Source organism: Quercus suber, unplaced genomic scaffold (genome assembly GCF_002906115.3).
Source record: "Quercus suber isolate HL8 unplaced genomic scaffold, Cork oak 2.0 scaffold_872, whole genome shotgun sequence".
In the NCBI taxonomy this organism is placed as follows: domain Eukaryota; kingdom Viridiplantae; phylum Streptophyta; class Magnoliopsida; order Fagales; family Fagaceae; genus Quercus; species Quercus suber.
Window position 1 is genome coordinate 58,651 of NW_027070302.1, and position 14,037 is coordinate 72,687.

Sequence of the window (14,037 nt, forward strand, 5' to 3'; positions counted from 1 at the left end):
GTTGACACTGGAATGGCTAGGATAACCCTTGCAATACATTGCAAAGTAGGATACTTAGGCCCATTAGATTTCCACCATGCCAAAATATCAAACTCCAAAGTTCTTGGCATTAGATCATCCTCAAGGTAATGCTCCAACTCCAATTTAATATTCCCACCCTTTTTTTTCCGACTAAGATATCTTTCAAAGTCCATAAGGAAGTCATCAACTTGTGGATCCTCACTTACACAAGTGTCACGAGTACTTTCCCTACCCATTCTCCCTGAAGTATAGTCACGAATCATTTCATAACAAGTATCTCTAACTCTTTGAATTTCATTTTCAGCTTCGTCACCATAAATAAGAGGAAAATAATATTCCAACAATTCAATCTTATATCTTGGATCTAAAATGGTTGCCACAGCCATAACACCATGAATCACATTCCAATAACAGTCAAATTTTTCTAGCATTCTAAATGTCATACTCCTAATTATATCACTTAGGCTTATGAACCAAGAATTCAAAGCAATTTTTATTTCACACACCTTAGGAAAAAAAAAAGATTAGCTGTAGGATATGAGGTACCTGAGAATAGCTCTGTAACCTTGTAAAATAATGCCAATCTCTCACATATACTACCTGCGATCTCCCATTCTTCCTCTTTTGGAATGCACTTATAAGATGACTCCCTTTGGCTTAATCAAAAAAAGACATCTCGATACTCTATAGCAGTAAAAAGCATAAGATAGGTAGAGTTCTAGCGAGTCTTACAATCAAGAACTAGTTCTTTGGTACTTTCAACATGTAATTGTCAAGCCATATTTATAAACCGTTGCCTTCTTTTTGTTGATCCAGTCCAAAATCCCACACTCTCACGAACCTTCTCAATGCATGATCCAATAACATTCAAACCATCCTGAACAATCAAATTAAGAACATGTGTGCACAACGCATATACAACATTGATCCACGCATAACAAGGATACTACGTTGAAGCTTGTCTAGTATAATATTCATAACTGCATCATTGGTACCGCAATTGTCCACTGTCATAGTAGATAACTTCCTATCAATGTTCCATTCCAACAAGGTTTGTAGAAGGACATTAGAAAGCACTTCTTTTGTATGTGGAGATGGCACATAAATAAACCTAAAATAATAAATTTAAATTATTATAACTAACAGTGAAATAAGTTCATACAATATTTGAAAAGAATTTTAAAAAAAATGAATATATACTTTAAAAAATGTACCTCATAACTCGGCTTTGTAATCTCTAGAAATCGTCGAAGAAGTTTGCTGTTACAGCCATAAACCCTCGCCTTTTGTTTTGTGAAGTCCACATATCAGTTGTAATAGCAATTCTACTCTGATTCTTTTCTATTTCATGCATTGATTTCTCCCTTTCATGATCATAGATGCTCGTAATGTCCTTCTTGATTGTGTTCCTACAAACCATCTTGAACAATGATTGAAGAGAAGTTAAATATCTTCTAAAGCCAATGTGATCAACTATAGAAAGGTTATACTCATGCAAGATGATCATACGTGCGAGTTCTTTTCTTGATTTATCTTGATCAAAATGATAAGCATTCACACCTGCCATTAAGTCCACGTTATGTTGATCCCTCACCAAAATTTTTTGTTTCATATCCCTAATGTCCTTAAACTTTTTCCTAGGACATATTTTTAAGTGGTCATGCAAATGTTTAGTACCATTTTTAGACCCTCCTACAAGAAATCTCGTACAATACTTGCTCTCAGCTTTGTCTTTCCCATCAACTTTCCTTTTCTTAAAATGATTCCACACAACTGATTTCAACCTCCCTCGTTCTTGAGTTATCTCATTGTTAGGTTGGGCTTGGACATCTTCTAAACTATCCAACGGAGTTGAATAGGGAGTTGTATTATCTTTATCTACCATCATTGGAGATTGATGGCTGCCAATGGGTGTGATAGATGGATTGGAGCTACCATTGTTTTCACTTGAAGTCATTCCTAAAAAAATTGTTTATGATAATTTAGTAACTTAGCAATCATAAAAAAGTAATATACATACACCAAAACCTAAGCCAAATGTCTCCAACACAAACAATGTAGAACAATGTAAAAGATAAACTTATATCACTTATGAAAAAAATTCAAGTAAATTAAACCATGTGTGATGCTTTCACACATTTTAAGGAAAAATAATGTGGATAGAAAGATATAGATATAAGTATTTAACCACATTAACAAAGATAAAGTCTTTATGATAATCAATCAAATAATTTATAAAAATTGTAACCCTATCACATAGTAAAGAAAAAAATAAGTTAGATATAAAAATACAAATATAACCGAATAGAAGATCTCTCCTCTCCTGTATTGTATCACTACTAAGGTAAGGGTAGCATCAGGAATCGGGAAAGGACTAGCACTATCAAATTAGTGCATGATTTCCTTCTTTATAAATTTAGTACAATTACGATTGCCCCTACTTGTTTCCTTACTATAATAGTGATTAGGATAGGTTGCTAATAGCAAGTGTGGAGCCGAACATATAATGAATCACATCTAGCTTTAAACTGCCTAATACATAATGAAATCCAAGTGTGGGACCGAATATATCAACAACTTTCAAGAGACAAATATATTATAATTATTTGATTGAAAAACATGAAACAACGTGCAAAAAAAAATTGAAACATTTGGAATATGATAAGAACAAACCTAGCCTACTAGAAGCACTACGTGACCAGCCTTTTTTCCTTCCAACTGTGCTTCTTCAAACTTCAATAGCTATAAACAAAAATACCAATTTTAGATAGAAAAAAAGAACCAAAATTTAAATTGAAAAGAACTTATTTAAATAACACTAAAACAAAAGGAAGATAGTGAATGAGATGAACCTAAAAAGCAATGTCTTGGACTTGGAGTAGAGTTTGGCCTGAAACTTGAAAAACACATATAGACTATAGAGAAGAGGGATGGGTCAGAGGGCAGCAATAGCAGTAGGATTTTAGAATAAAAAATATTATATCTCATGTCTTGTACTCTTGTGTTTCACTTTAAATATTAGTGATTTAGGGTTTACTAAATTTACAATTATAATCCTTATTAGTGCGGAGTGGGGATGGGTGGGGGATAAAAATACTAAACTTATCCCCATCCCGCCCTGGGGTGCCAGGACAAAATATTGCCCCATCCCTGGCCCACCATCTTTGCAGAGCGGGGAAAACCCTCACGGGGCGGGGTGGGGTGGGGCAAAATTGTCATCCCTAGTTGTATTATATAAATAGATTTGTATACAGAAAGTAATTAATCAAGAAGCTTTATTTAGTTTTCATATAGAAATATCTCTTCATTTCTCTTTTTTCTCACATATTTTGTTCTTCATAAATTTCCTTCCTTGCTTTTCTCCATTCATTGATATATACCAGAAATCACAAAATTCTTCAAGCTTAGTTGAAAATGTTTCCTATTGTCAAATAAAGAGATTTTGGATTCAAGTTTCGCTTATATCATAAATTAATTAATGCCTTGAACTAATGATAAAAAAACAATTATCATAGAGCGGGAGCAATCATCATAGATGAAATTGGTTTGATAATAGATAAGATTCATCATAGAGTATATATAATTTGGTTTGATAATAAAGAGATTCATCATAGAGTAGATATCATCGGTTGAAATTATATCACATATATATATATATAAAATAAAATTTAATTAAAAAAGAAAAAGAAAAAGAAAGATAGATGATGTTGTAGCAATCAACCACATCACTGGTTATTACTATTAATTAGTTTTTTGATGCCCACCTTCATACTTATATCTTCTCGGGTCCAATGCCACCGAGATAGTCTGTCCCACTATATTTGGGCCAGTTTTCTCCTTTTTTTTTTAATGAATTTGGAGTGGTTTTCTAGTGACATTTGTTCGTTCCTTGTCATTATTGTAAGGTGTAAATGCACTTTTAGTCCCTAAATTTTGGCTTTTTTCCATTTTGGTCCATACATTTTAATTTTACCACTATTAGTCCCTAAACCAATTAACGTGTGTTATTTTTGTCATTTCCGCCAATTAACCGATGGAAATATTTGAGGTGGCTGACGGAGGAATTAAAATATTATAAAAAAAATGCCACATCAGCATCTAATTTTTTTTAAAAAAAATTTATCAATTTTAACTAAATAAAAAAAGAAAAAAAGAATTAAAAACAATAAAATACATAAATTTAGATCTAATTCATTTTGAACAAGAATACACAAAAACACGATCACAAATTTAAATATCCGCCCAAGAACATTAGAGCACAAACCCAAAACCAAACACAAACTCAAATTTAAAAACACAAAGAACACAATAACAAACTAAATCAACCCCACAAATCCCAACCCAGATCAAATCCACAAAAATTTTAAGCTAAAAACTTCCAAATCAACCTTAGAAAGAGGCAAAGAGTGAGGGTGAGGTGGAGAGAGGTTTGAGAACCATTGATCTGGGATTCATAACAACACAACTCCACCACCGATCTGGGCCACAACAACACAGCACACCCACCGTCTCAATAAACACAGCACACCTGCTACCCAAACCGACTTATCACTCTAACCGACCCCACTGCCTCCACTGAGAGAGAGCTATTTTTGGATTTTCTAGGAAACCCAAAAACTCAGCGACTCCAAACCCTAAAGCTCGACTGCTCCAAGAAACCCAGAAACTTAAAAACTCCAAGAAACCTAAAAAGTCAATTTCTCCAGATTCAGATTCTCCAAGAAAGCCAAAAACTCGACAACTCCAAATCGATCCACCACCCAAACCCTCTCCAACATCTACTCGTTGGCTCTCTCTCTCTCTCTCTCTCTCTCTCTCTCTCTCTCTCTCGTCCTCAGTCTCCTCTGCCCTCTTTCTCTCTCTGTCGGGTTAGGGTAGGGCTTTTGGGATGGTTGTTTTGATTTTGGGATTTTGGGATGGTTCTTTGGCCATGGGTGGTCTGGGTTTGGAGTAAATGAAAGAGAAATCAGAGAGATAGAATGGGCAGAGAGATTGAATAGACAGAGGAAAGATTTAGTTTGTTATTGTGTTCTTTGTGTTTTTAAATTTGAGTTTGTGTTTGGTTCTGGGTCTATGCTCTTATGTTCTTGTGTTGATGTTTAAATCTATGATTATGTTCTTGTGTGTTCTTGTTCAAAATGAATTAAATCTAAATTTATGTATTTTATTGTTTTTAATTCTGTTTTTTCTTTTTTTTATTTAGTTAAAATTGATAAATTATTTTTTTTTAAAAAAATTAGATGTTGATGTGGGATTTTTTATAATATTTTAATTCCTCCGTCAGCCACTTCAGATATTTCTGTCAGTTGACTGACGAAAATAACACGCGTTAATTGGTTTAAAGACTAAAAGTGATAAAATTAAAATGTAGGGATCAAAATGGAAAAAAGCCAAAATGTAGGGACTAAAAGTGCATTTATGCCTTATTGTAAATGTAAAATCTCCTAATCCTTAAAAGTGTGGATAAATTATCCTATGTTCTTTGACCTCCTTGCAATAGAAATTGTTTGTTGTGATGAATATTGTGCAAACGTCAATTTGACCTTCATAAAATAAGTGTTCGTTTTTTAAATTTGACTAAAATATAGACAAAGAAAGTGGTCCATCGAGCACTCCTAAGCCTACTTCTATTGCAATAAGGTTCGTGAAATAATAGCATATACTTACAACATATTCCAAACGGTAAATTTCATAATCTATCGCAATAACAAAATGAAGTAATTATCTATTACAAAGAAAATATCATTGCAATAATTTAATTTGACTTATTTTGGTCAATTATTTGCAATCTATTGCAATAAGATTCGTGAAATAATAGCTTATATTTACAACATATTCAAAACAGTAAATTTCATAATCTATCACAATGACAAAATGAAATAATTATCTATTACAAATAAAATATCATTGCAATAATTTAATCCGACTTATTTTGGTCAATTATTTGCAATCTATTACAATAAAGTTCTTGAAATAATTGCCTATACTTACAACATATTTGAAACAGTAAATTTAATAATCTATTGCAATTACAAAATGAAATAATTATCTATTACAAATAAAATATCATTGTAATAATTTAATTTGACTTATTTTGATCAATTATTCGCAATCTATTGCAATAAACTTCGTAAAATAATAGCTTATACTTACAACATATTCAAAACGGTAAATTTCATAATCTAATAAGGCTAAAATATATTTACAATACTTTAGTCTTTAGTTACTGCACATGTACACTTTCATTGTTGCTGTTCTGGTGGTCGTGCTATTGTTGAAATAACTCACATCTTCATATTTTGAGATTGAAGGCAGTGGTCTCAAAGTATCTGTGCATTTTCATTATTGCTGGTCTGGTGGTCGTACTACGGTTGGAATAACTCAAGGGATGTATTGTTTTGGCTACTAAATAATTAAATTGCGAGATTTCGTTATTGACTTGCTCTGCAGAGCAGTATACTTATAACAGATCATAAGTATTTTTAAAATTTTAATTGCAACAAAATGTTTGGAAAGCTTTTTTCATTCAATTATTGTGGAAAAAAAAAAAAGAACTTAGTTTAGAAGTGGTATAACTTATCGTTGCAAACATATGTTTACACAAGTTTTTCCTTAATTTCTTTCTTATGAAATGAAGTGGGTTTGAACTTTGAACTCAAGCTTGATCAAATGAAATGATTTGGCCATATATGATTTATACAATGCATAAAAGTTATATACAGCATGTTGAGAAAAGAACCTAACATGAACCTAACGTATCTATACTGGTGCAATGCATGCCAATTTGGTTGGTTTGTATTTTTGAGTGAAGTGAATTGCGTGTCATACACGAACCTTGCCGTGTTAAGCTCTGTCATAATCAGCCTTTGACTCAATTGGACAGAATCCAAGATTTGTCATTAAGAATTTAAGATGCTTGATAAGCGTGAGATATGCTGACTTATTTTAATTGGACTTTTAAACGCAAGACAAGAAATTAATTAAGAAATTTAAGAAAGTAGTTAAAGAAATTTGTGTTGATGACACCTATCACGATCATTTCCACGTAAATTTGTAAACATTTCTAATCATAATTTTTATACCAGGCTGCCGCATCAATTGTATAACAAATAAATTTAAAAAGAAAAAAAAAGTATTCTAATTAGCTCTATTGTTAAAGTCTCTTATAATTCTTACTTACATTTACAAAAGATCAATTGGTATCTTGGTATAATAATAAAAAGTAATCTAATCATTAGAAGCAAACGTTAGAGGTTTAAAAAACTTTTATTTTTGTTTTTTTATGTATTTAAGAGATATGGATTGGTGTTGATAAACTAACCATGCTCACTAAGAGCATTCTCATCAAGGATCTCAAAAAATTTAGCATTTAGCATCTCAAAAACCTATTTTATTTATTTTAACAATTCACTTTATAATACATCCAACATCAAAGGTTTTATATTTTTTACCACTTCATTAAAATATTAATATTTTTATTATTTTATAATTATTTTTATTCTCATCTCATCTTTTCTGCTGCTTACAAATCCATAGCCACTGCCCACACCCACTGCTACCGACCACCACCGCACACACTCACACCCACCATCACCACCACCCAACCCCTAACCACCAAAATACAGACAAAAATAAACCCATAGCAAGCCCATAGTCACCACCAGCCAACCCAACCCACAACAAACCCAACCCAGCAAACCCCTAGCACCACCAGTCACCATCACCCACCCACCTACCACCACCATAAACCCTAACCCAAAATCAACCCACCATTAGTCACCACCACTACAAACCGCACCCACCCACCATTAACCACAAAAAACCAAAACCCACTCACCCACCCACCTGCCACCACCGTAAAACCTAACCCAAAATCAACCCACCACTAGCCACCACCACCACAAACCATACCCACCCACAACTAAACAAAACAAAACCACAACCTAGCCACCTTCAACCTTCCTCCTCCAAATCACAAAACAACTACCATCAGAAACACAAAAGGTAGCCATCACAAAATTTTAGCCAACACCAAATTGTGACCTATGACCCATCGTGACCAGGCAACCCACAGTGCCGCCAACGCACGATGACTCACCCACGGGAAACCGATAAAAGAAAGGGATGAGCAAGAGATAGCAAGGGCGAGAGGGCTGGGGAAAGGAAGAAAAATAGAGAACCAGTGAGGAAAAAAAAAAAAAAAGAGGGAGACCGGTGAAAGGGAAGAAAATGAAAAGGAAGGTGAGAAGAAAAGATAAGTAATGAGAGAGAGAAAAGATATTTTAATTAAAGTAATATTAAAATATTATTATATTTTTTAAGATTGGAGCTACCGTAGACATAGCTCAGATGTTATATAACATCTTTGTTGTAGTGTGTTTTTTTTTTTTTTTTTTTTTGGCTTTAGAGAGAATGGAGCTCCATCTGGCCTCCATCCCAGTCTCGGCCAAAATGGAGCTTGATCTCGACCTTCGTCTCGGCCAGCAGTGGTTTTCTTTTTTTCGTTTCTTTTTTTGCTTTTGGGTTGTGGGTTTGATAATGATTTGATTATGGTGGGGTTATGGGTTGTGGCTTGTGGTGGTTATGGATTGTGGGCGTTGTGGTGGTGCTGAGTTGTGGATTCTAATAATGGTGGTGGTGGAGTGGGTGGCAACGCATCGTGGGTTTCAATTTTTTTTTTTTTTTTTTTTTTGGTTGTGAGTTTTATTTGATTTTAGCTTGCTAATGGTGGTTGACCTCCATGGCCGCCGTTAGCACCACTATGAGCCACCACCATGGTAGCCAAGCCGCCGTACAAGCCACCATCAAACTTTAGGTCGAAGCACTCGACCACCACCATCGACAGAATGAACAATGGTGCTGTTTTTCTCTCTTTGGTTTGTTTTTATTTTCTGTTTAATCTATGANTGGAAATAAGATGCTAAAAAATAGCATTTTTGACTTTTGAAATACTTGATGAGAATGCTCTAAAGGAACTTGTTCTTTAATGGAGGAAGAGCCGAAGACAACAGGTTGGACAGTACGGCAAATGGGGATGAGGTGGGGCAGTGTATTATGAGTTAAGGACTCCACCTCGAAACCCTTTAAGGAATTCATGCTTTTTCATGTTCAACTCCAAGATTTTAATATTTGAAGAAAATAATTAGGATTTAGGATTGCATCCAAAATTGACTGGTTTCAATTTCAAACACCTATAGGGGTGTCTAAGTCTTAGTTTGCTGGTGATAAGGGATAATATTCATGGTTCAATGAACTCAGCAAGTTCAATTTCTGTTATTAATTTGAAACACTCTCAATAAACTATTTTCAGATTTTAACGAGTAGATTCGTTGTCTTTGGCATGTCCTAGACTTGTCCCCCTCTTGTCCCACATTCAACGTACACGAAATAATGTAATCTATATATTGAGGTTTATTTTACTTTGCCAAAAAACAAGGTTCATTTTCCTTGAGTTACAATGTGAAAGACTATCAAATTTTCATCGCAGATGAAATAAATAAATAAAACCCAATTTAGATGAAATTGTGTCCACAATCAAAGGCTAATTAAAAAGAACAACTTATATCCATAACAGTATAATTAAGTGCTTGATTTTCTTTTTGTTATTGATTGGTCTCATCTCAATGGAGCATTTCAGGTGTCTTACAATCCATTTCTATGACTCTCAAAGCCTTCTTCAGCACCGTTGGAAAGTGAATCATTCTTTCAACTTTCCAACAAGCACAATCTTATCAAAGCAGCACAACCATTTGATCACATGGTAAAGTAACAAGTACCAGATGCCAGTATTCTTGACAAACAAACAACAAAAAGAAACTAGGACAAAAACTTCAAGCAAACATGGGAGCAAGGCTAACAAGGGGCTCTCCACGTCCACGGTGAAACAAGCGCCTCCATGTTTTCATTCGACTAATTATTTGCTTGTAAAGACGAACTCTAGCCACAGATATACCCAACAACATGCTCTTCCTCAGCTTCTTTAATCTCCTCCCAATCCTAACCTTCAACTTACACATCCTGATCCTCAAAAACGATGGTTTTCTTCGATTATCTGCTTGCAAGAGTATTTTCTGGATCAAGAACTGTGCTTGCTGATGTTTTATCTCTTCCGGGTCTTCCTCATCGATCTTTGAGTAAGCATAATGTTTTCTCAAAAGAGCCTTTTCCATCAGGGTGTATAGCCTAAAGTGAGTGAGTGAGTGAGTAAAGAGGGATGTATTGTATTGTGTGAGCTGAGATGTGTTATTGAATGCATATTTATAGAGCTGATAATGAATGGTGTGCCATGAGGAGGGGCATATGGTGATGAAGTAGGGCATGTGCACCAATATTTGGTAGAAAAATAATGGAGGAGAGAGCAGGCTCTTATTAGCTGGCCTTACATCAGGGTGTGAAAACTAAACCTACTCTCATGGGAGAGGATATCATTAAAAAATTGGTATTCATAAAAGCTAGACAGAAAGGCAAAGCGCCCCAAGTTCAAGCCTCTTGCATGAATGAACTATCTAAAAGTAACACCCGAACACATTGGGGTTATTATATTTATTTACTTGGGATTGTTAAAAAATTAGTGTAGATTAGTTGATGGAAGTGGAAGGAAGTTGGTTTGTATTTAATTAGGCTTGTCAATATAGAAAGTTTACAAGATTCTTGGTGGATATATAAACAATAAGTTTATAGGCACAAAAAAATTTCATAGAAATTGATTTTCATACACTTGCACCTCTCTTTGTGTTTGTCGTGTTTTCAAATGAGGTGAGTGGCAATTCTATATGAGAGAATGTGTAAAAAAATTTATTATGCCCATAGCAAATTAACATATAAATAACATAAACACCAAAAAAATAAAGTTATTAATAGAATTTATGGACGTGTGGTTCTAAAAAAAATGTGCATATAACATGTACACATAGAAGTTATTTCCTGGAATAAAAATAACTTAAGGAAACAACTAACTTTTTAAAAATAAACCTTATTAAGAGTCGCATTATGTTCTTAGAATGAAACTTCAAAATTGCTATTTACAATTGGTGCTTTGTTGTATCTTAGACATGAATTGTCTGAATCCGATAACAAACTCACTAACTTCAAATTGCTACCTACTGTTGGTGATTTTATTGTATCCTCGATGTGAATTGCCTAAACTCAATAGGTTATAACAGCCTCTTTCAAGTGACGAAAATTATCACCTTAAAGAAAGAGTTTCATACACTCTCTAATCAAGTCGCATAATTTTCTAATCATTTTCCTCAGCAGGACCCTCCTGAAGAATCATACTCAACAGCCTTCGGTTTAGGATTGTTGGGTCACAGCCTGCTAGGGAAAAAAAACATATAAAGAATTGTTTGAAAAAATTAGGGGAAATGCGTAAACCATGTGTTGATTATGCTAGATTATTATTAAAATGTCTGCCGAATTTAGATCATGGTGGAAATGCAGGTTGACCTTAATAATTGTAAAGTTTATAATTATAAAGTATGTTAAAATATAGAATAATTGAAGCACAATACAGAGCAGTTTTTTTTTTGACAGGAATACAGAGCAGTTTTTCATAGTCTATAACACATACAGCCTAACAAGTTTTACTATGTCGAATATGCAACCAGTTGAGGGCATTTTCTTTTGGTGATGACTGCATTGGTGAGCTCTAAAGTCAAAAAGGGAAGCATGGCCAAATACATAAACAGAAAAAGTTTCCACCGGCATGAAGGATCTTGTTAATAATTGAATAAAATAAGAGAAACTTTTAGTGTTCAATATATATACACAATAGCAGACTAAATATTGGTTGGGCAGTGGCTTTCTCTAGGGACAACCCACCGACGGCTTATGGAAAATCAGTCTAAATATTATATTCATTCACTATTATTTAATCTCAAATAGGTGACATCTTGGTCCACCCCTCACCCATTTCCACGAAATTTCCTGGTTAGGGGCATCATTTGCACAATGAATTTGGTTCTCTAATTCAGCCAATGAACCAAAATTACCTCATCTTGTGCTCTATTCAATAAATTCATGATTTGTATTTTTTGTTTTTATTAATTATTGTAATCAACGTACATTTTATGAAGATTGTTCTTTATCCTCTAATTAAAATATCAATACATTCATGATTTTTATTTTGTGTTTTTTTTTAATCGATATAAATGTACATTTTATATATGATTATTGTTCTTTCTCCTCTGACCAAGGTGTTAATTAATTTTTGGTGAAAGTAAGGTTTATACCTCAGAGAATTCTCATCCAAAAAAAAAAAAAAAAAAAAAGATATTTTACCGATATTATGTAAATAAGAATCAAACCCAATTAACTTAAATCCACACAGCTCAAACAAACAAACAAACCGAAAGCAGTTCTTTGATCGTGAAGGGTCTTTTTTTATAGCAAAAACGGCTATGATGTCATGACTCTATAGTGAATAATATTATCACCAATATATTAAGCTGAAGAAAGAAAAGACGATCTCATCAAAAAAAAAAAAAAAAAAAGACGACAAATAAACCGACCATTCACCATGCGTGCATTGATATATAATATATATTACAAGGACATCAAAATCATGCACCATTACAATGCATGCATGAGGCCAAACTCATACCGGCTTGTCTTTCCTCACAAGTAATAATTTAGGAATTGACACAAACGCACTAATTTCTTGTTATTTTTAGAAGAACATGTGTAATACCCGGAAAAATATATATATAAAGATTTAAAAGGAGGGATATTTAAGTAAATTTTTTGTGGGGCCAATTTTATAATTTCTAATTATGGATAATTACAGTAAGTTCACCTGAGGTTTGGCCCGTTTTCACTTTGCCTACCCGTAGTTCAAAACTTATCACTTTGCCTACTTGAGGTTAGTTCTGTTAGCTTTTCGTAACCCTCCTCTCTGTTTGCCGTTAGAAAAACACATTTGTAGTCTAAAACAAATATAACAAAAATCAAAAAGCTAGGGTTTTTCATTGCTCATGAACTTCAACGAGAACAAAGTGGAGGAACAACACACCAATCAAATGACTCAATGAAATTATTTTTAATCTATAAAAAATATCAACAATTTCATAACAGGCCAACTATCACAACAGCCACAATCACACCAGTACTTAACCCTTTCTTCGAAATTTTTTTTCCTTTTGCTTAACTCATTACAGGCGCTTCTGGTAACAAGCTCGGGTTTGATGGCACCGTCTGAGCCAATGCAGTCGTTGGAGATGTATTAGTGAACAAACAAGCAGGCAAAGGACTCGACCCACATAGCCCTTCGTTCCCAGAAAAGCTTCCTTGACCAAAGCACAGTGATGGGTTTCATTTTCCTTCATTCTTACTTCATGGGTTTCATTTTTTTGTGGTTTTGGTTGTGGGTTCATCTGATTTTTGTGGTTTTCATTGTGGGTTCATCTAATTTTTGTGGTTTTGGTTGTGGGTTCATCTGATTTCCTTCATTCTCGCATCCATCTTGATCTCAGCCTCCGTCTCGGCGATTTGGAGCAGATCCAGGAAGAGGGCCGATGGTGGTTTAGAGAGAATGGAGCTCCATCTCGGCCTCCATCCCAGTCTCGGCCAAAATGGAGCTTGATCTCGACCTTCGTCTCGGCCAGCAGTGGTTTTCTTTTTTTCGTTTCTTTTTTTGCTTTTGGGTTGTGGGTTTGATAATGATTTGATTATGGTGGGGTTATGGGTTGTGGCTTGTGGTGGTTATGGATTGTGGGCGTTGTGGTGGTGCTGAGTTGTGGATTCTAATAATGGTGGTGGTGGAGTGGGTGGCAACGCATCGTGGGTTTCAATTTTTTTTTTTTTTTTTTTTTTGGTTGTGAGTTTTATTTGATTTTAGCTTGCTAATGGTGGTTGACCTCCATGGCCGCCGTTAGCACCACTATGAGCCACCACCATGGTAGCCAAGCCGCCGTACAAGCCACCATCAAACTTTAGGTCGAAGCACTCGACCACCACCATCGACAGAATGAACAATGGTGCTGTTTTTCTCTCTTTGGTTTGTTTTTATTTCTGTTTAAT

General features: G+C 34.4%; 2 protein-coding genes across 2 annotated transcripts; both read right to left on the reverse strand.

The window, feature by feature from the left end:
• Window positions 1-1,258: 1,258 nt before the first annotated feature.
• Window positions 1,259-1,978, reverse strand: LOC136065178 (zinc finger BED domain-containing protein RICESLEEPER 3-like). Its single transcript, XM_065767980.1, has one exon. It carries the CDS (start codon window positions 1,976-1,978, stop codon window positions 1,259-1,261), a length of 720 nt encoding a protein of 239 aa, XP_065624052.1.
• Window positions 1,979-9,851: 7,873 nt separating this feature from the next.
• On the reverse strand, window positions 9,852-10,190 carry LOC112024678 (uncharacterized). The gene has a single exon (XM_024057301.1). It carries the CDS (start codon window positions 10,188-10,190, stop codon window positions 9,852-9,854), a length of 339 nt encoding a protein of 112 aa, XP_023913069.1.
• Window positions 10,191-14,037: the final 3,847 nt, after the last annotated feature.